The 23911-nt window shown below is 39.8% G+C and overlaps 1 protein-coding gene across 1 annotated transcript in view; it reads right to left on the bottom strand.

Annotated features, from left to right (window-relative positions):
• Positions 1-1944: 1944 nt before the first annotated feature.
• Positions 1945-23911, bottom strand: part of Spag6l (sperm associated antigen 6-like) — a 94838-nt gene continuing 72871 nt past the window's right edge. Inside the window, 3 exon segments of the mRNA NM_001034960.1 lie at positions 1945-2832; positions 11657-11802; positions 14242-14358. Of these exon segments, the coding sequence (NP_001030132.1) occupies positions 2769-2832; positions 11657-11802; positions 14242-14358 (327 nt within the window). The 3' untranslated portion in view covers positions 1945-2768.

Genomic DNA, 23911 nt, shown 5'->3' with positions numbered 1-23911 from the left:
AGAGCACCTGAATGACTTTCGGATTATGAAATCTTCCACCCATGCCAGTTGTCTAAGAATGTACCTCATCTGCCAGTCAGCAGCCAGGAACAGAAGCCTATCAGCTAGTTCAGGGTGTATAATTGGTAAGCCAGGCCACCACTACACTGCAGCCAGTTGTCCCTAATACTCTCCTAGGCCTCTTCCCTACTGGAGCTGCCTTCCTCACATGTCTAGGCCTTAAGCATGTCTTTTACTGTATCCACCATGTCCTTCAGAGTCAACCAAACTTTGCTTTCCAGAAGGAAATCCTGAAAATGTTGACAAGGGCCAACTGAACTGGACCAGAATGCCTTGGTGATTCAAAATTTCTCCAACATTTTCACATTGGACTGGCTTCTGGTTTAGTAGCCTTCTCAGTGGGCCAACATGGCAATGTATGGATGACCTAGTGCTGGATGAATAAGCACAGGAGGAATCTGTGGAAGAACATGACAGCAATTTACCATTCTATAGAAGGTTTTGAGGAAAAAAAGTTTCAAATTTTTCAGGAAAGTCAAATTCCTTACCTTCACCTATCCCACCTGTTCCCAGAGAGGAAACAGGCCATTTCTGTCAGCCTGACACCAGGCTCTGGAGTTCCTCAGAGCCTCATGTTTCTGAATACTCTAGATATCTGATTTCTCTGTCTTGGTGAAACCCCTTTATTCCCAAATGGAGAAGCAAGAGGACTTCATTATGGAAATGAGCACAAAGGTCTTTAAAAATCAAGTAGGTAGTCACCAATGCACCTGGTCTGGGACTCTTATCCATATCCAAGTCCTTCTATGTGCATGATCAGACTGGCACTGTGTTAGGGGTTATGACCCAGTGACACACCTGGTCACCCTGTCTATGAGCATGTATGATTATATCCCTTTTAGTACTAGAGGCTGACGAACTGATTTTCAGAGAAGAATTGACAGTCCTAATGTCACATTCAGTGTTGACATTAATGGATTAAGAGGAAACACTGGCCAGATCCTCAGATATTAGTGATTGAATGCCCACACAGTCATCTACAGTAGTGTACACACAAAGCCTGGAGATCCTACTGCCTGTTAGACCAGGTAAGCCAGACCATGACTACACTAAAGTTAGGCATAAGGTATTTTCCAGATGAGCAGACTTAACAGGACTCTGATGTGAATCTTTTACTCTGATGTGATAGCTTTGTAAAGGACGAGAATGCCTTTTGGGTACATCACGATAACCTGAATTTCATTGCTGAGTTGAAATCTTTGCCAAAGGGAAGCTCAGCACAAAAGGCAGAAGACATGGTGCTGCTCACAGTTCTCCAACTAGGAGTAGGGACAGCTATTTAGGGAGCATGAACTCTAAATAGGCTTTGCCAGTGTCCATATATATGAAGCTTTCTATAAAGAAAGGAATCTAATCAATTCCTGGGAAAATGTCATAGGAATCCTTGAAGCCTTAGATGCAGTATAGGTCCCTAAAAGGGTAGTAGTTATACATTGTTGTGGACCTCAAAAGGAGAATGACACAATACATTTACCTGTGTGACGACTAGCAATTCTAATTTGACATCAGTAAAAGAAACAGATTGAAGAATGGAGGTCTTAAAGAAGTCTGAAGCGCTCCAGTGACGATGTACAGTGTTGAAAAATTAATGACCGAAGAGGCCAGAAAAATATCCAGACCAAGTGAAGACTTTCCTTTTGATGAAAAATCAAACGAAGTCCAAGAAGGAAATGTGAAACTAGGTTTATAGGCCAGGCTTCACTGTGGCTGAGGCTGTGTAGACTGACCTGCACCTCCTCTGCAGGCCTTCAGGTGAGACCTTCAGGAATATCCCTTTAAGTCCAAAGACACAGAGATGCCTGCAGTCAAGGGCTCCTAAGTTCAAAGACAGATTCCCTGTATCAAAAAGCCACTAGATAGAAAAAGCAAAAGGGACCATTCTAATGCTGTTTTTAACATTTTATTGAAATCTTCTTTGACCCCATTACTACATCTAATATAAAATGTGAATAAAGTCTGAGTCTGGTGTGTTCCACTCAAATGACTTCAGCGTCTGAAAACACAACTAGAGGATTTGGTAATGTGAGCCTATACCAGGGGAACACTGGGGCAAAGGTTCCATGCTATGTCTCTGAGGCCAGATCATGGATATGAAACCTCAAGACGAACAGGGAGCATGGATTCCAAACTGCAATGCTTGGGACCCTTCAGGGAGAGGGAGAAGAGCTTCGACACCAGGAAGAATGAGTAGAACTGCCTAAATTCTTACAAAATCAAACCTAACAGTCTATCATAGCTTCTGTATTAGTTCAGGGCTCTTATGTGACCAGCATCTGAACCTTACAAAGGTTACATGCCCTCTCATCAGGTTCATTTTTCAGCTCTTTTCTTCCAGATGCTTCTGTGTAACACAGACAGGTTATCAATGTCTGTGCTTATTATGAGGAAATGGCCAAAATAGCCTGAGTGTTGCCGAACAGTATCTCTAATCTAATTGGAGGCTGTGTTTGTGCTACCTGTTTGTGGTTTTCAGCAGGACAATAGCAAGTGTTTTAAACCTTTTAATGTCTTTTTAAGTCTATCTTTAGAGAAATTCCTATGTATGCAAATGACTATGACTAGGCTACTAACCTTAAACTATTACATACATTTAGAAAACTTTATCTAAAGGTATTTCACATTGAATAACACTAGAATGTACTTTCAGAGAACTTAAACAATCATTATTCACACTCTCCTGGGAAACTGAGAATAAAAATATGCTTTGTTCACTGTGGCTGGTAGCTGTCCACCCTCTGCAGAAGTGTCTCAGAGTATCCAGGCGAATAATACCTGGAAAAGAAATTTGCTAATTAGGTAGGAAAAATGTCAAAGGTGGACTCAAGAGATTCTACACAAGAAATACTAACATAAGTGAAACTTCATGTATGCTCTTAATAACTACATTCTTCTAGTAATGTTATATGCATATGGTTAGAGACTATGAAGAATACCAACTCAAAATGCTGTACTTAAAAAGGAAAACACTTAAGAATATGTATAACAGGACTAGAAAGATGGTTCAGAGGTCCTGAGTTCAATTCCAGCAACCACATGGTGGCTCACAACTGTCTGTAACTCAAGGATCCAACACCCTCACAAAGACAAACATGCAGGCAAAACACAAATGCACATAAAATAAAAGTAAATAATTTTTAAAAAAAGAAATATGTGTAAGGACAACTAGAATGTTTTGTAAGCAAAACCTTCAATCCATGGGTGAAATTTCATTTCAGATACTGTTTTTATCAAGTAATGTTACTTTTTTTATAATTTTATGTATATGTTTACCTACATGTTTATACACAACTGTCATGTGTTGTGCCCACAGAGTCCTGAAGAAGACATCAGATCCCCTGGCATTGGAGTTACAAATGGTTGTGAGCCACCACATGAGTGTTAAGAATTGAACCTGGATTCTCTTGAAGAGCAGTGAGTACTGTGAACTGCTGAGCCAGTAATCCAGCTCCATAATATTACTTCAAAAGAATAACTAAGAGATTTTTATTAATAATTTTAATAAAAATTATAACAGAGTATTAATAACCTTCATTGTTTCTTATATATAATATGAATGTATATTTCTAAATTAAACATTTTATAAAAGTTAGCATAAAATATAAACATAAAATATTAAAAATATGTTGTAGGATCACTTGATATACCATGGAAATAAGCATAAAACTATATCAAGTAATATTTAGTAGGTATTCTAGTATATAAGAAACAGGTTTTTTTAAATCTGAAAAATATAATTTAAAAATTTTAAAAACATTCACTCAGAAATAACTACAATTTAGTCTAGGATGATGTAATTATGTAGCAAGGCAAGTCCAGGATAAGGTGAAGCCTATCATTGGATGAGAAGGAAGGGTAGGCAGGGAAAAGTCTAGGAAGGAGAGAGGAGGAGAAGTGAGAAGAAAGAGGAGGAGGAGGGGGAGGAGGAGGGGGAAGAGGACAGGAAAGAGGAGGAGGAGGAGGAGGAGGAGGAGGAGGGAGAAGAGGAGGACGACGGAGGATACAGAGAGAGAGGATGATTCTGATCCAGGTAGTCTAGGTCAATTTTATCTTGTCTTGGTGGGCAGTTTCTATCTTAATTGTTTAGCAATGAATTTATTCTGTGAATGTATTATAGATTGAGAATTTAACATATAAATCTAATTGTTAAACTACACGTTTCTATAGCTTTGATCTTACTGGGCTACAGGGGGTGTGAGCAAAGTTCCTGGCAGGCAGAGAGACAGCCTGTCTCAGTTCTGGAAGCCATGCTAGGCTATAGAATGCTTGGGGCTACATGACATGGTGCCATGCTAGAACAGCCGGAGAAAACAGCCTGATGTGTGTGTGTCAGGAATGGTAACAACCCACCAAGGGGACAGTGTGTGAAAGTGGCTGGCAGAGAAATAGCCAGAGCACATGGCTCCAGTGGATCCTCATGGAGTGAGAACATGTGGGAACCAGTTCCACCTATTTTTTATTTTTACTGCAACAATTTAGAAAGTTTGTTTCTAGATAAAATCTAATGTTAGAGTCTTACTCTGTCCTCTTTTAGATAACTATACCTATGCCTACTTAAAAACTTATGAATTATATTATACTAATCACCTCCATAATTTGTTAAATTAAATGTGAAAAATCACCAGCTGTATTTGTTTCCAATAGCATCTGTATACATTGCCAAGGTTTAACAGAGCGTACAACATATCTAAAGCTCTCTTAAAGGTTTTTCCCATAAGGCCTTTGTCTCAGTTAGGGTTTTACTGCTGTGAACAGACCCCATGACCAAGACAAGTCTTGTAAAGGACAACATTTAATTGGGGCTGGCTTACAGGTTCAAAGGTTCAGTCCATTATCATCAAAGTGGGAACATAGCAGCATCCAGGCAGGCATGGTGCAGGGGGAGTTCTACATCTTCATCTGAAGGCTGCTAGCAGAATACTGGCTTCCAGGCAGCTAGGATGAGGGTCTTAAAGCTCACACTCACAGTACCACACCTACTCCAACAGGGTCACACCTTCTAATAGTGACACTCCCTGGGTGGAGTACATACAAACCATCATAGCCTCCTAAAAATGTCTTTCAGTGCTAGATTTCTTCCAAGTAGTCTTGCACTTAAGGGTTCACAATTATTTCTCTCTTAGTGTGAGTTAGTACAAATTTTAAAACCTGATTTACTCTCCTATGTCCCTTATAAATGTTTCCATTGTGAGACATACTTTTTATATAAATGCAAGATGTAGGTTTCTTATGATTTTTTTCAAATCATGTAATATAGTAACCATTAGGCACAGGAAACTAAAGAACACCCCATGCAACTGTTTTATATCAGAACTAAATTACTTTGTATTTGCCTTTTGAAATTGATAATACAATTATCAAAAACATTTACATGTGTTTATGATGACAGTTTTCTTATTTTAACTGGAAAAATAATTCTCATATAATATGTTCTGATCAGTTTCCCCTCCTCCACCTCCTTCGAGATGCTTCCTGCTTCCTCACCCATCCAACTCCACATCCTTCCTCTCTCTCTCTCTGTTAAGAAGACAACCAGACAGATTAAAGAGAACTTTTAAATAGAAGAATAACAAGAAACACACACAGGGAGAGATAAAATCCATGGAAACAAAATCAGAAACCATAATACACAAGTAAAAGACAAATAAGACAAAAAAAATGCCCAAACGAGAATTTAGAGACAAAACATCTACAGGAGCACCATTAAGTTCACTTTGTCTTGCCCATCTACTGTGGGCCATGGGGTAAATACACCCAATGAGATTCCATTGAAAAACACTGATTTTTTTTCCTTTGAAAGTGAGTGTAAATTGAATATGGCTTTTTGGTTATGAGTAGGAGCCTATATGCACTTCCACTCACAGTACTGTCTTGACCCTGGGCAGGCTCTGTGCATGCTGCCATGGTCTTTGTTGAGTTCATACATGGGTTGATTAATATGTTGTGTCTGGAAGATACGGTCTTTGGAGTTAACCATCATTGTTGGCTCTTATAAGCGTGTTCCTCATCCTCTTCCTTATACATCTCTGAGCCCTGAGGGGTTTGAGGAGAACATCCCATTTACAACTGAGTGTTCCAAACTCTCTTACTCTCAGAATGTCTTGTGGGGCTTAGAATAACCTATGAGTCACTTTTTTAACTGTAAATTTCATAATCTAAATCCAGGTCAAATTTTCCAATGGAATCTGCTCTCTGAGTTAAAAATGCAATATAAATGATAAAATATTATAAAAATATGAACTGATTAACAATTTTATATTACTATGAATTGAAATTATAATGTTTGGATACTTGAGTTAACAAAAAACATTAAATTTTCTTTATACTGTTTTGTTTTATTAAAAATGCTACCAAAAAAACTTGAAATTATACATGTGGTTAACATTAAAATAAAAAGTCTCCACTAAATTAACTACCCTACAAATACTTCTGTAGTTGTCACCAGGCTCCTTTACAAGCTACATAACCTACTTGACTTTGTTTCACCAGGCTTATTTACATGCTACCCTACAATGCTACACTTCCTCTTCCAAGACTTTAAAGATGCCAGCATTCCCAAATAAGAAAATATGCTCTGACTTTCATCAGCAAAGTCATACATATCATTCTCAGTTCCCTATAAGTTTATACAGACCACATATTAATCACAAAGTACTGGCTCATAAATATATCAAGTTGTCTACTAACCATCAGAAAGTCTCACTTTTCCTATTGTATCTGATGATAAGGAGCACCACAAAAAGACCTAGAGAGTCAACTAACCGGGGCCCATATGGCTCACAGAAACTGAAGCACTAACCAAAGTGCATGGAGGGGCTGAACCTAGGTCCCTTACACATCTGTAGGAAATGTGCAGCTTGGTCTTCATGTGGATTCCCTAACACTTGGAGTTCAGGGTTGTCTGTGACTCTGTTGCCTGCTTTTGAACCCCTTTCCCATAGCTGGGTTGCCTTGTCAGGCCTTGATGAGGGAGGATTCTCTTATTTCTGCTGTGACCTGATGGGCCAGGGCAAATTGGTACCCATGGGAGACTTCTTCTCTGGGGAGAAAAGGAGGGGATAATGGAGAGAGGGATTTGTGAGAGTGAGACTGGGAGGAGAGGAGGGGGCTGTGATTGGGATGTAAATGAATAATAAATAACTTAATGAAGAAAAACTACCTTCTCATTATAAAGAAGTATAGAATTCTATATCAGCAACTAAAAATAATTTAAATCTCATCGGAATAATCTTATTTCAGGATATTTACACATTTATAGACATGAAACATAAAATTTGCTTGTTGTACTTATTAACAGTGAAAATGAGTAACCAAGATGGGCTACATGGTATCTCCAATACTTTTACAAAATTAAATATAATTTACCTAATAATAAACTCAAAAGGAAGAAGAGATTATAGAGGTGCCTGAAAAGGGACAAGAAATAAAACAAGCCTGTTGACCGAGCATTATTCTCACTTAAGTCTAATGATATGAGATAGGTAATAATTTTATACCTGCAGAGACTGTAGCTTAAGGGACTAAATATCTCCAAAGTGAGACAGAAGTAAGTGGAATGGAAACACATGTTTCTTGGACATGTAACAAGAGATTTTAGCCATATTTCTTAACAAAGAACCAAAATAAATCTCAGAGAACTCCTTTCCTCCTCTTGTTATCAATCATTGTTATGATAACCTATCAAATGGTCTTTTGGAATATATAGCTCCAGACCTTTATATGCAAGAATATACCTTCAAGTAACCACAGAAACCACGAAAATAGAAAAATTCCTATTGCAGGGAGAAAGAGTTTGGGAAAGGGGTGTAGGAAGCCTCATAAAAGAAAAAATGAGGGCAGTTCGATTTAACTTGGAAGGAAATAGGGAGGCCAGTAAAGGGGACAAAAGAGGGAGAAGTTTAAAAAAACTGAAGCTGTTTTGAAAAAACCAAAGGGGAATGTTTATGCTTACTAATACATACAAAATGAAACTGAGCTTAGGGCTTTCCCCCCAGATCTTCTCAACCTTCCCTTATAACTTACCTCCATTCCTTGTCGTAGTTACCAATAAATACTCAGAAATACTTTCTTACCATGAATCTCCAGTGTGTAGAAACAGGCTGAGACTATCAAAGGTAATTTTCACTATTCTTCCTGTCCTCCATTAAGATCTCTCCAGATTTACTCTAAGTCCAGTAGCAGGAAAAATCCACCAAGATGGCATCTCAATTCTAAACATGTATGTCCCAACTACATTCATAAAAGAAATGGTTCTAAAGCTTACATCACATATCCAACCCCACACATTACTAGTGGGAGACCACAGTACCCCACTCTCACCAACGACAGGTCATCAAGATGGAAGGAAGCAGAAATTATGAAGTTAACTGAGGTCATGAGCAAAATGGACCTAACAGATATCTACAGAGCCTTTCACCCAAACACAAAAGAATATACCTTATTCTCAGCACACCATAAAACCTTCTCCAAATTTGACCATATTGTCAGTCACAAAGAAAGCTTCAACAGACACTAGAAAATTGAAATAACACCTTGTATTTTATCAAACCACCATGAATCAAAGCTAGACTTCAACAACAACAGGAACAACAGAAAGCCTACAAACTCATGGAAACTGAACAACTCTTGAGTAAATGATCACTGGGTCAGGGAAGAAATAAGAAAAAATACTTTCTAGGATTCAGTGAAAATGAAGGCGCAAATTTATGGGACACAATGAAAGCAGTACTAAGAGGAAAGTTCATAGCACTGAGTGCCTTCACAAAACAATTACAGAGTTCTCATACTAACAATATATAAGTACACCTGAAAGCTCTAGAAAAAAACACATCCAAGAGGAGTAGAAGGCAGGAAATAGTCAAATACAGGGCTGAAACCAATAGATTAGAAACAAAGAGAACAATACAAAGAGTTGAAGAAACCAAAAGTTGGTTCTTTGAGAAAATCAACAACATTGACAAACCCTAGCCAAAATAACTAAAAGACAGAGAAACTGTATGCAAATTAACAAAATCAGAAATGAAAAGAAAGACATAAAAATAGACAATGAGGAAATTCAAAGAATCAGTAGGTTTTCATTCAAAAGTCTACGGGAGTGAAAACTTGTATAATCACTTTGGAAAGCGCTTTGGCAGTTTCTCAAAAAACTGGGAATAACAGCTCTATCTCAAGATCCAGCTATACCACTCCTGGGCATCCCAAAAGATGCCTCACTATACCAGTCCTGCTCAACTATGGTCATAGCAGCTTTATTCTCAACAGCTGGAAACTGAGAACAGCCTAGATGTCCCTCAACTGAAGAATGGATTTAAAAAAAATGTGGTACATCTACACAGCTCTATTCAGCCATTAAAAACAAGAGATGGTGAAATTTGCAGGCAAATGGATAGAACTTGAGATATCAATTCTGAGTAAGGTAACACAGAGCCAGAAAGGCACCTACGTAGTATAAACTCACTTATAATTGGACATCAGCCAAAAATGCAGGACAACCATGCTACACTCCACAGATCCAAAGAAACTAAGTAATAAGGAGAGCCAAAGGAAAGATGAGTGAGTCTCACTCAGAAAGGAAACAAAATGGTCATCAGAGGTGGCTGGAGAGAGGGAACAGGGTGTGAGAGAGTATGAGCAAGAGTATGGGGATGGCAAGCAGTTGAGGGGGAAGTGGGCAAGAGAGGGCTGGGAGTAAGAATGGAAATCAGTAGCTGGAGACAGGATGAAGAGTCTATGAGGATGGCCCCGGCTGAAATTTCTACCAGTGAAGGATGTAGACTCAAGAGGCTCCCACCTGTAGTCAGACAGGACACCAGTGGAAAGAGGGGCGTACCGGCCCAACCCACCCTAAGTCTTTCCAGTCTAAAAGACGTGCAGGGGTAAGGATGGAACAGAGGCAGAGGGAACAGCCAACCCCGACACGATTAATGATGATCTGCTGTGCCTGCAAATAGAACATAACTGTCTCCTGAAATGTTTCATCCAGCACTGAGTGGAGGCAGTTTCAAAGACCCACAACCAAACACCAAACAGCGCTCAGGAAAGTGGGGGATAGAATTGAGTGACACAGAGGGGTCAGGGTACCACAAGAAGACCTGAGTCAACTAACCTAGGCCAATAGGGTTCACAGAAACTGAACCACCAACCTAAGAGCATGCAGGTGCTGGACCAAGTCCCAACCCCCATTTGTAACAGACGTGCCTCTAACAATTGAAACAGGGTGTGGGGCTGTCTTCAACTCTGTTCCCTGCCATTGAAAGACCTTCCTCTACCTAGATTGCCTCATTGGGCCTCAGTGGGAGAAGTGCTTAGTCCTGCTACAACTGAGTGTTCCAGGGCGGGTGACACCCGAGGAGGCTTCCCCTTCTCTCAAGAGAAGAGGAGGATAATTTTGGGAGGGGTTTATAAGCGGAGGGTGGGACTTGGAGGAGAGGAGGGAGGAGGCTATGATTGGGATGTAATGTGAATAAAAATAATTATGGAAAGAAAAAATGTATTCCAATTTATAAAATCATTAAGTTCACAAAAATAAAATAAATGTTATTACATATTAAAAAGAAAATAGCTGGGCAGTGGTTGTGCACACCTTTAGTCCCAGCACTCAGGAGACAGAGACAGGTGGACCTCTGTGAGTTCAAAGCCAGCCTGGCCTACAGAGCTATTTCCAGGACAGCCAATGTTACACAAAGACAAACTCTATCTGGAAAAAAATAAAAAATCAATGACAAACAATCCCAGAAAAATGTTAATTATTAAATAGTAAAGCAAATATATAACAGCTATAGTTTATATATAACATGTAAGTTTTTAAATCTAGAATTTGTATTTTCTAAAAATGATCTAGAAAATATAAGCATGTTGCATTTTTCATGCTTTATAGTATTTGTCAAGACATTTGTTTTATTCCATTTTTTCTTCATAACTTTATTTTATTTAAAGGGGCATTCTCTTTTTTGTTTATATGATCTGAGGATTAGTCTTAATGTTCTACAAATCAACTTCACTTTTAAAAATACTAATCTGAGCTGCAAGTAGGGTTCAGTGGTGGTGCTCTTGCCTGGCAAGGATAGGACCCTGGGTTCAGTTCCTGAATTGCAAAAATGCTTAATTTTCATGAGGTAAAAGATTTCAGAAATAATCTATACATTGGCCTCATGTAGAATTTTAAAATCTACATATTTACACACTCAATACGAAAAGGCTATGTGGTGGTTTGAATGTGCTTGGCCCATGGGAAGTGACATCATCAAGAGGTGTGGCCTTGTTGGAGGAAGTGAGTCGCTATGGGAGGTGGGCTTTAAGGTCCTATGCTCAAGCTCTACCCAGTGTGGAAGAGACACTCTTCCTGGCTGTCTACAGATCAAAATGTAGAACTGTGAGCTCCTTCTCCAGCAACATGTCTGCCTGGACACCACCATGCTTCCTGCCACGATGGTAATGAACTAAATCTCTTTAATTGTAAACCAGCCTCAATTAAATATTGTCCACTATAAAAAGTACCATGGTTAATGGTGTCTGTTCACAGCAGTTCACTAATGAAAATAGGCTGTATTTAAAAATTGTAACCACAGTAATATTGAACTCTTCAGTCCATCCTCCTCACCTTACTATTTCTTCTGGGTAGCAATTGTTGATGCTGTTGATGTATTCCTGCAGGAGAGAGCCTGGCTCTGCTTTTATCTCCTGGACCTTTTTAAGTCCACCACTTGTCACAAAAAGCCGTCGGGCTTTGCTGTCGTGTGGCAGCACCTTGAAGAGAAAGTGCACAAAACATCATCTCTTCTTCCCAAGTTAGAGTTTTACTACTGAAAATAACTTAGTGGAGAATGTATTCTCAGGGTATCTATAACATAGTCAGCCAAATCTGCTGGTAATTGGAAGTAAAATGCACTCTTTTGAAAAGTATATTAACATTTCATGGTGCAGAAATGGAATAAGGCACTATTCAGAAATGGAATGAGCAAAGTTAATGTTATCTACCCCTGAGTGAAGCCTACATACACCTACCCCTCTGAGGTCTCTCCACCCTCTAAAAAATAAAAGGCAAGCTCCTTAAAAGGCAAGATCCTAACAAGGTCTCCTAAATACCTAAATATCTTACTCCTTGCCAGGCCAATCTTCAGCTAAAGCTGTGTTTCAGTAATGAAGATCCCAAATGGTGTGACACTGCTTGTCTCTGCCCTCTGCTCCTCTCTCGAATGCCTTCTCACCACTCAGAACTGTCCCCATTGGCCTGGGGGCTCCCTCTCATTTGTTTGCAGCCCTAACTTTAAGGAGACCCTGGCTGGGTAAAGTAGCAGACACATGTGATCTCAGCACACAGGTCAGAGGAGCACAGGCCAGGATGACTAGGAATTTGAGGCTAGCTGAGGATACTCAGTGACTCCCAATTTAAAAAAGAAAAAGAAAAACAAACAAAAAACAAATCCAAGATCTAGGGGATAGAGTTCTGTGGCAGAGCAAGTCCCTAGACAGGGAGCGCGGGAGGAAAGGAGGGAGGGAGGAACAGGGAGAAGCCTTTAAGGAGCTATCCCATCTGCTTGCAGCAAACATTGTCAAAGACACATATATAAGAGATGTTATATTATGAGATAGCATCTTCAACTCACTTGACTTTGGTGATCTAACCCATACATATTCTATTGATTTTTTACTTTTCTATTCAATTTTCTCATATATTTGATCATGTTTCCTCTTCCACATTCCTGCCAGATCCTCCCCATCTCCCTAACCCATCCATCCAACATTCTCTCTCTCTCTCTCTCTCTCTCTCTCTCTCTCTCTCTCTCTCCCCCACCCCGTGTATGTGTGTGTGTGTGTGTGTGTGTGTGTGTGTGTGTGTGTGTGTGTGACTTTTGTTTAACATGAACCTTCAACATTGGAGGTCAGTGTTCACAGTGTTCACTTGAATGAACACTATGTTTAATGAGTACTATGTTTAGTAAGTTCAGTAAGAGCACCATGTCTTTCTCATTGACCTAAAGATTAGACTGTAGACGGACTGTTCCAGAGCTGACATCTGTGGATGACCCACTTGTCCCTTACTGCTCCTTCTTGGGTGACTAAATTAGCCAGCCACTGCTTATTTAGCATATAAAACACATGAAAGTAAAAAAACGGACCAGCTTTCTCCATGTAAAATGTAATGTTCTACATATATCTACACCATGTGGTCACTGTCAAATCACTGAGAGGGAAAGAGCAATCCACTGTTTTCTTGGACTGAGGAAGACAGAGCACACATGTGTTGGTTACACAGAACCTTGTCCATAGGTAGTGTCATCTCAGAGAAATCAGAGAAATTATCTTTAAAAAATCATGTTTCTTAATTTTTAAGTAATGCTGTGAATTTGCAAGACTAGAGAGATGGCCCAGCAGTTAAGAGCACTGATTCTTGCAGAGGACAAGGATTCAATTCCCAAATCCACATGGTGGCTCACAATCATCCATAATTCCAGTTCCAAGTAAGCTGTGCCCTCTTCTGGCCTTTACATGGTGCTTAGACACACATGTGAGCAAATGCTCACATACATAAAAAAAAAAACAAACTGAAAGATTTTAAAACAAATGAACATGACTAAATGACTGTCAGAGTCTGTAATAAAGTACATGGTTTCTGAAAAATATTTCAGGGATTAGAATTTTTTCTCCTTTCTTTTTAATAAAGGTCTTTCCTGTGGCTCTAGATGTCTGAGATTAAAGGACACAGGGGGGGGATGAATAGATAGTTATCAATGCAAAGTTGCAGTGGTGGGGGTGAGGAGGGGAATCACCTCTTTAAATTTTTATATCATTGTTATATTATCACTATAATTATTACTGTGCATAAATGAGGACATGCAGATCACAGCACACATGTGGAGGTCACAGAACAATTTTTCAGGTTCTCACCTTCCACCATGGGTACCAAGGATGTAATTCAGGATATCAAGCTTGTACAGCAAATGCTTTTACCTAGTGAACCATCTGGCCGGATCAATTACAATGCTTTATGTGTTGGCATACTAGGTACTTCCTAAGAATAATTTTAAAAAGCAGGAAAAGTTAGTGTTATTTATGGGTTTTAACCTATGTGTCTGTGTTAATGTGTGTGGGCTGGAGTGGAGAATTAAACAGTAAAGCCCACAGTCCCTCTTTCAGAAGTGAATGGGAAAGCAACAAGTGGACAGGTGAATTTACTTTTCTTACCTTACTGAACTGCCCAACAACATGTTTCAGGATATTGGGAGGTGCATCGTACAAGAATGGCTCGAGGGCTGGTAGGTAGGTACATTTTTGAAGGATGTTCTTTATGGCTTTTTTACTCTATTGAAATACAAAGAAAAATTCATATAAGATATTAAAATTTGATAGCCTTTATTCCTAGATTTGGTTTGTATATGCTCATCCTAGGGAATGGCACTATTAGGAGGTGGAACCTTGTTGGAGTAGGTGTGTCACGGTGAACATGGGCTTTAGTACTTTCATCCTAGCTGGCTGGAAGCCAGTTTGTGTTAGCTCTCTTCAGTACAAGACGTGGAACTCTCAGCTCCTCCAGCCCTATATATGCTTGGATGCGCCATGCTCATGCCTTGCCCCAATTACATGTGGTCCTTATAAGAGTTACCTAAATAGGACACTGTTCTAACCTGCATTTGTTACGTTTTTAAAAATAGTTGTATAAAAAAAAACTATTTGGACTGGCTTTTATCATAGAATAGCTTCCTGTTAAACCTTAAAACATTAAGTGATTATTAAGTTCTTAAAATATCTGCAAGAAAATTAAAATTATAAACTGTAAAGTTAGAGGCTATAAATTATCATACATTGCATAATTATATAGACAACACACTATATTGTATAAAGTTTGTAGATAGGAAAACACAACTAAAACATTCTATTTCTTTTAACCAATAAATGTAAGAAAATACTTATTATACAGTATCATTTTCAGATAGATGTGCACTCAGAAGCATCTACTTTGTGCATATGTCAGTGTGCGTTTACAGAGACGCTACTGTGCCGCAGGTAGAATGTCCTCCTCAAGCCAAAGCTGAAGAGATTTACTGAACTCTCAACAGCAGGGAGTGCATCACCCACCAGCAGGAGGACATGCACTGACCGAACCCAGGATGCTTTGCATGGACCCATGTTGCCTTCCCTTCAGCACTGTTCCTGCTTTCAGAGCAACACCATACAGTGCTGCCCTTAACAACAATGTGACAGAAAGGGCCTGTTGTGATTGTGACATGCTGCAGCTAGTTCTGAAGCTGGTGACTTTGTTTCTCTTCCGTTGTAAAATGTTGCCCAGCTGTGCTTAGCTGATTCCTGAAAACTGCATACCTCATGATGCATTGCATCTGTGTCCTAGGGAACTCTTCTGCTTATGTGTTCTTTCTCTGGGGCCTTCTAGTTTGTTACTGGATGTTGACAAATAGTCTTGAAATGAAGGACCACTTCACATTGCAAATTTTGTAAGTAGATTTTTCAAAACTTTTATCATTATGCATAGTAGAGTAAACATTTTCTTGAATTTAAAATTTTCTTTAGATACTCACACTGAGCAGGTGTGCATAACCTTTTTCATTTGACACAATTAGCCCCAAATAATATTTCATATATTAAATAAGATTAAAGAAGTTCAATTAAAAAAAAAAGAAGTTCAATTCAATCTTTCTTCTACACATTTATGAATTTAAGCTTATGTTTAAACACTTCTTACCATATAACTGTCATAATACATTTGCATGAGATATATCCCTCACAGGATCAGGCATTTGGATTCATGTTTCCCAGTTAGTAGTGATGTTTGGGGAGGCTTAGAACATGTGACCTTACTGTAGGAAGTACAGGACTGGTAGTGGGACAGGTGTGGATATTGTAGGCTCACCATACTTCCAGTTCTCTTTCCCTTTCATGCCTCCCTGCCCTGATGAACTCATCATCCCTCTGGAACTATAAGCCAAAATATACCCTTCCTTCTATAATTTTACTTTGTCATACTGTTTTATTACAGCAACAGAAAATTATCTAATCCCATTGTGCCTTCTCTAAAAACGGACCATATGCTCACCCAAAAAGGAAGCCTCAACAGCTACAAGAAAATTGCAGAAACAAGTGTCATATCAGGCCATCATAGATTAAAGCTGGACTTCAACAACAGAAACACCAGAAAGCCTACAAACTCATGGAAACTGAACAGCTCTCTACTCAATGACCACTGGGTCTGGGAAGAAATAAAGAAATTAAAGACTTTCTAGAACTTAAAGACAATGAATGCACAATATACCCAAACGTATGGGACACAAAGAAAGCAATGCCTGAAAGAGGAAAGTTCACAGTACTAAGTGTCATCATAAAGAAATTAGAAAGTTCTCTTACCAGCAACTTAAGAGCATACATCAAAGTTCTGAAACATACCCAAGAAGAGTAGACAAGAGTAAATAATCAAACTCAAGGCTAAAATCAATCAACTAGAAACAATGGGAACAATACAAAGACTCAATGAAACAAAGAGTTGGTTCTTAAGAAACTCAATAATATAGAAAAACACTTACTCAAACTAAATAAAAGGCAGAGGGACTACGTTTAAAGGCGTATATAACAACAGACACTGAGGAAATCCAAAGAATCATTAGGTCTTACATCAAAAACCTGTACTCCACAGAATTGGAAAATCTAAATAAAATGATGATTTTTGAGATAGATACCACTTACCAAAGTTAAATCAAGATCAGGTAAACATTTAACACCTATAAAACAGAAGCAGTCATTAAAAGTGTCCCAACCAAAAATAGCCCAGGGCTAGATGGTTTTAGTGTAGAATTCTACCAGACGTTCAAAAAAAACCCTAACACCAATACTCCTCAAACTATTCCATAAAACAAAAACAAAAGGAATTCTGCCTAATTAGTTCAGTGAGACCACAGACATACTGATACCTAAGGAATTTCAGGCCAATTTTGCTTATGAACATTGATGCAAAATTACTCAATAAAAATCTCACAAACCCGCCAGAACCTGAAGGGACCGACCGGATAAACAGTTCTCTGCACCCAAATCCCGTGGGAGGGAGAGCTAAACCTTCAGAGAGGCAGACACACCTGGGAAACCAGAAGAGACTGCACTCTGCACACATCTCTGACACCAGAGGAAAACACCAAATGCCATCTGGAACCCTGGTGCACAGAAGCTCCCAGAAACACTGGTGCAGATCTTCCTGGTTGCTGACGCTCGTAGGCAGCACCCCATGAGCAAACTTGAGCCTCGGGACCACAGGTAAGACCAAATTTTCTGCTGCAAGCAACCTGACTGGTGAACTCAGGACACACAGAGGCAAAATTCCTCTAGGACCGGGCACTTCGGTGGTTAGTGGGAGTCCCAAACCCTCGGATCCCTGCCCGCAGCAGCTCTCTGCTCCCAGACCACGTGGGAGAGAGACCTCACCGCCTGGTCAGGTGGGCACTCCTGAGGCTGCAGAGCGGAACAGACCACCAACACTGCCCACCCCTGCTCATATCTCTGGCCCAAGAGGAAACTGTATACAGCCTCTGGGTTCCCGTACAGGAGGGCCCAGGAGCAGCAGGTCCGCTGCATCTGAGACACCACCAGAACCTGAAGGGACCTACCGGATAAACAGTTCTATGCACCCAAATCCCGTGGGAGGGAGAGCTAAACCTTCAGAGAGGCATATACGCCTGGGAAACCAGAAGAGACTGCACTCTGCCCACATCTCTGACGCCAGAGGAAAACACCAAACGCCATCTGGAACCCTGGTGCACTGAAGTTCCCGGAAAGGACGGGGCAGATATTCCTGGTTACTGCCACCGCAGAGAGCTCATAGGCAGCACCCCACAAGCAAACTTGAGCCTCGGGACCACAGGTAAGACCAACTTTTCTGCTGCAAGTGACCTGCCTGGTGAACTCAAGACACAGGCCCACAGGAACAGCTGAAGACCTGTAGATAGGAAAAACTACACGCACGAAAACAGAACACTCTGTCCCCATAACTGGCTGAAAGAAACAGGAAAACAGGTCTACAGCACTCCTGACACACAGGCTTATAGGGCAGTCTAGCCACTGTCAGAAATAGCAGAACAAAGTAACACTAGAGATAATCTGATGGTGAGAGGCAAGCACAGGAAGCCAAGCAACAGAAACCAAGACTACCTGGCATCATCGGAGCCCAATTCTCCCACCAAAGCAAACACGGAATATCCAAACACACCAGAAAAGCAAGATCTAGTTTCAAAATCATATTTGATCATGATGCTGGAGGACTTCAAGAAAGACGTGAAGAACTCCCTTAGAGAAACACAGGAAAACATTAATAAACAAGTAGAAGCCTACAGAGAGGAATCGCAAAAATCCCTGAAAGAATTCCAGGAAAACATAAATAAACAAGTAGAAGCCCATAGAGAGGAGTCACAAAAATCCCTGAAAGAATTCCAGGAAAACACAATCAAACAGTTGAAGGAATTAAAAATGGAAATAGAAGCAATCAAGAAAGAACACATGGAAACGCCCCTGATATAAAAAACCAAAAGAAGAGACAAGGAGCCGTAGATACGGGCTTCACCAACAGAATACAAGAGATGGAAGAGAGAATCTCAGGAGCAGAAGATTCCATAGACTCTCTCTGCTCCCAGACCCCGTGGGAAAGAGACCTCACCGCATGGTGAGGTGGGCACTCCTGAGGCTGCATAAGCTCCCGGAAGGGGCGGCATAGGCCTTCCTGGTTGCTGCCACCGCAAAGAGCCCATGGGCAGCACCCCGCGAGCGAACTTGAGCCTCGGGACCACAGGTAAGATCAACTTTTCTGCTGCAAGAAAGCTGCCTGGTGAACTCAAGACACAGGCCCACAGGAACAGCTGAAGACCTGTAGAGAGGAAAAACTACACGCCCGAAAGCAGAACACTCTGTCCCCATACCTGAATGAAAGAGAGGAAAACAGGACTACAGCACTCCTGACACACAGGCTTATAGGACAGTCTAGCCACTGTCAGAAATAGCAGAACAAAGTAACACTAGAGATAATCTGATGGCGAGAGGCAAGCGCAGGAAGCCAAGCAACAGAAACCAAGACTACATGGAATCACCGGAGCCCAATTCTCCCACCAAAACAAACATGGAATATCCAAACACACCAGAAAAGCAAGATCTAGTTTCAAAATCATATTTGATCATGATGCTGGAGGACTTCAAGAAAGACGTGAAGAACTCCCTTAGGGAAACACAGGAAAACGTTACTAAACAAGTAGAAGCCTACAGAGAGGAATCGCAAAAATCCCTGAAAGAATCGCAAAAATCCCTGAAAGAATTCCAGGAAAACATAAATAAACAAGTAGAAGCCCATAGAGAGGAGTCACAAAAATCCCTGAAAGAATTCCAGGAAAACACAATCAAACAGTTGAAGGAATTAAAAATGGAAATAGAAGCAATCAAGAAAGAACACATGGAAACAACCCTGGATATAGAAAACCAAAAGAAGAGACAAGGAGCTGTAGATACAAGCTTCACCAACAGAATACAAGAGATGGAAGAGAGAATTTCAGGAGCAGAAGATTCCATAGAAATCATTGACTCAACTGTCAAAGATAATGTAAAGCAGAAAAAGCTACTGGTCCAAAACATACAGGAAATCCAGGACTCAATGAGAAGATCAAACCTAAGGATAATAGGTATAGAAGAGAGTGAAGACTCCCAGCTCAAAGGACCAATAAATATCTTCAACAAAATCATAGAAGAAAACTTCCCTAACCTAAAAAAAGAGATACCCATAGGCATACAAGAAGCCTACAGAACTCCAAATAGATTGGACCAGAAAAGAAACACCTCCCATCACATAATACTCAAAACATCAAACGCACAAAATAAAAAAAGAATATTAAAAGCAGTAAGGGAAAAAGGTCAAGTAACATATAAAGGGAGACCTATCAGAATCACACCAGACTTCTCGCCAGAAACTATGAAGGCCAGAAGATCCAGGACTGATGTCATACAGACCCTAAGAGAACACAAATGCCAGCCCAGGTTACTGTATCCTGCAAAACTCTCAATTAACATAGATGGAGAAACCAAGATATTCCATGACAAAACCAAATTTACACAATATCTTTCTACAAATCCAGCACTACAAAGGATAATAAATGGTAAAGCCCAACATAAGAAGGCAAGCTATACCCTAGAAGAAGCAAGAAACTAATCGTCTTGGCAACAAAACAAAGAGAGTGAAAGCACACAAACATAACCTCACATCCAAATATGAATGTAACGGGAAGCAATAATCACTATTCCTTAATATCTCTCAACATCAATGGCCTCAACTCCCCAATAAAAAGAAATAGATTAACAAACTGGATACGCAACGAGGACCCTGCATTCTGCTGCCTACAGGAAACACACCTCAGAGACAAAGACAGACACTACCTCAGAGTGAAAGGCTGGGAAACAGCTTTCCAAGCAAATGGTCAGAAGAAGCAAGCTGGAGTAGCCATTCTAATATCAAATAAAATCAATTTTCAACTAAAAGTCATCAAAAAAGATAAGGAAGGACACTTCATATTCATCAAAGGAAAAATCCACCAAGATGAACTCTCAATCCTAAATATCTATGCCCCAAATACAAGGGCACCTACATACGTAAAAGAAACCTTACTAAAGCTCAAAACACACATTGCACCTCACACAATAATAGTGGGAGATTTCAACACCCCACTCTCATCAATGGACAGATCATGGAAACAGAAATTAAACAATGATGTCGACAGACTAAGAGAAGTCATGAGCCAAATGGACTTAACGGATATTTATAGAACATTCTATCCTAAAGCAAAAGGATATACCTTCTTCTCAGCTCCTCATGGTACTTTCTCCAAAATTGACCATATAATTGGTCAAAAAACGGGCCTCAACAGGTACAGAAAGATAGAAATAATCCCATGTGTGCTATCAGACCACCACGGCCTAAAACTGGTCTTCAATAACAATAAGGGAAGAATGCCCACATATACGTGGAAATTGAACAATGCTCTACTCAATGATAACCTGGTCAAGGAAGAAATAAAGAAATTAAAAACTTTTTAGAATTTAATGAAAATGAAGGTACAACATACCCAAATTTATGGGACACAATGAAAGCTGTGCTAAGAGGAAAACTCATAGCGCTGAGTGCCTGCAGAAAGACACAGGAAAGAGCATATGTCAGCAGCTTGACAGCACACCTAAAAGCTCTAGAACAAAAAGAAGCAAATACACCCAGGAGGAGTAGAAGGCAGGAAATAATCAAACTCAGAGCTGAAATCAACCAAGTAGAAACAAAAAGGACCATAGAAAGAATCAACAGAACCAAAAGTTGGTTCTTTGAGAAAATCAACAAGATAGATAAACCCTTAGCCAGACTAACGAGAGGACACAGAGAGTGCGTCCAAATTAACAAAATCAGAAATGAAAAGGGAGACATAACAACAGATTCAGAGGAAATTAAAAAAATCATCAGATCTTACTACAAAAACCTATATTCAACAAAACTTGAAAATTTTCAGGAAATGTACAATTTCCTAGACAGATACCAGGTACCGAAGTTAAATCAGGAATAGATAAACCAGTTAAACAACCCCATAACTCCTAAGGAAATAGAAGCAGTCATTAAAGGTCTCCCAACCAAAAAGAGCCCAGGTCCAGATGGGTTTAGTGCAGAATTCTATCAAACCTTCATAGAAGACCTCATACCAATATTATCCAAACTATTCCACAAAATTGAAACAGATGGATCACTACCGAATACCTTCTACGAAGCCACAATTACTCTTATACCTAAACCACACAAAGACACAACAAAGAAAGAGAACTTCAGACCAATTTCCCTTATGAATATCGACGCAAAAATACTCAACAAAATTCTGGCAAACCGAATCCAAGAGCACATCAAAACAATCATCCACCATGATCAAGTAGGCTTCATCCCAGGCATGCAGGGATGGTTTAATATACGGAAAACCATCAACGTGATCCATTATATAAACAAACTGAAAGAACAAAACCACATGATCATTTCATTAGATGCTGAGAAAGCATTTGACAAAATTCAACACCCCTTCATGATAAAAGTCCTGGAAAGAATAGGAATTCAAGGCCCATACCTGAACATGGTAAAAGCCATATACAGCAAACCAGTTGCTAACATTAAACTAAATGGAGAGAAACTTGAAGCAATCCCACTAAAATCAGGGACTAGACAAGGCTGCCCACTCTCTCCCTACTTATTCAATATAGTTCTTGAAGTTCTAGCCAGAGCAATCAGACAACAAAAGGAGGTCAAGGGGATACAGATCGGAAAAGAAGAAGTCAAAATATCACTATTTGCAGATGATATGATAGTATATTTAAGTGATCCCAAAAGTTCCACCAGAGAACTACTAAAGCTGATAAACAACTTCAGCAAAGTGGCTGGGTATAAAATTAACTCAAATGAATCAGTTGCCTTCCTCTATACAAAAGAGAAACAAGCCGAGAAAGAAATTAGGGAAACGACACCCTTCATAATAGACCCAAATAATATAAAGTACCTCGCTGTGACTTTAACAAAGCAAGTAAAAGATCTGTACAATAAGAACTTCAAGACACTGAAGAAGGAAATTGAGGAAGACCTCAGAAGATGGAAAGATCTCCCATGCTCATGGATTGGCAGGATTAATATAGTAAAAATGGCCATTTTACCAAAAGCAATCTACAGATTCAATGCAATCCCCATCAAAATACCAATCCAATTCTTCAAAGAGTTAGACAGAACAATTTGCAAATTCATCTGGAATAACAAAAAACCCAGGATAGCTAAAGCTATCCTCAACAATTAAAGGACTTCAGGGGGAATCACTATCCCTGAACTCAAGCAGTATTACAGAGCAATAGTGATAAAAACTGCATGGTATTGGTACAGAGACAGACAGATAGACCAATGGAATAGAATTGAAGGCCCAGAAATGAACCCACACACATATGGTCACTTGATTTTTGACAAAGGAGCCAAAACCATCCAATGGAAAAAAGATAGCATTTTCAGCAAATGGTGCTGTTTCAACTGGAGGTCAACATGTAGAAGAATGCAGATCGATCCATGCTTATCACCCTGTACAAAGCTTAAGTCCAAGTGGATCAAGGACCTCCACATCAAACCAGACACACTCAAACTAATAGAAGAAAAACTAGGGAAGCATCTGGAACACATGGGCACTGGAAAAAATTTCCTGAACAAAACACCAATGGCTTACGCTCTAAGATCAAGAATTGACAAATGGGATCTCATAAAACTGCAAAGCTTCTGTAAGGCAAAGGACACTGTGGTTAGGACAAAATGGCAACCAACAGATTGGGAAAAGATCTTTACCAATCCTACAACAGATAGAGGCCTTATATCCAAAATATACAAAGAACTCAAGAAGTTAGACCACAGGGAAACAAATAACCCTATTAAAAAATGGGGCTCAGAGCTAAACAAAGAATTCACAGCTGAGGAATGCCGAATGGCGGAGGAACACCTAAAGAAATGTTCAACATCTTTAGTCATAAGGGAAATGCAAATCAAAACAACCCTGAGATTTCACCTCACACCAGTGAGAATGGCTAAGATCAAAAACTCAGGGGACAACAGATGCTGGCGAGGATGTGGAGAAAGAGGAACACTCCTCCATTGTTGGTGGGATTGCAAACTGGTACAACCATTCTGGAAATCAGTCTGGAGGTTCCTCAGAAAATTGGACATTGAACTGCCTGAGGATCCAGCTATACCTCTCTTGGGCATATACCCAAAAGATGCCCCAACATATAAAAAAGACACGTGCTCCACTATGTTCATTGCAGCCTTATTTATAATAGCCAGAAG

The sequence above is a fragment of the Rattus norvegicus genome, chromosome 11 (assembly GCF_021556685.1).
Source record: "Rattus norvegicus strain SHRSP/BbbUtx chromosome 11, alternate assembly SHRSP_T2T, whole genome shotgun sequence".
Lineage (NCBI taxonomy): Eukaryota > Metazoa > Chordata > Mammalia > Rodentia > Muridae > Rattus > Rattus norvegicus.
This window is presented reverse-complemented; position numbering and strand designations above follow the sequence as displayed.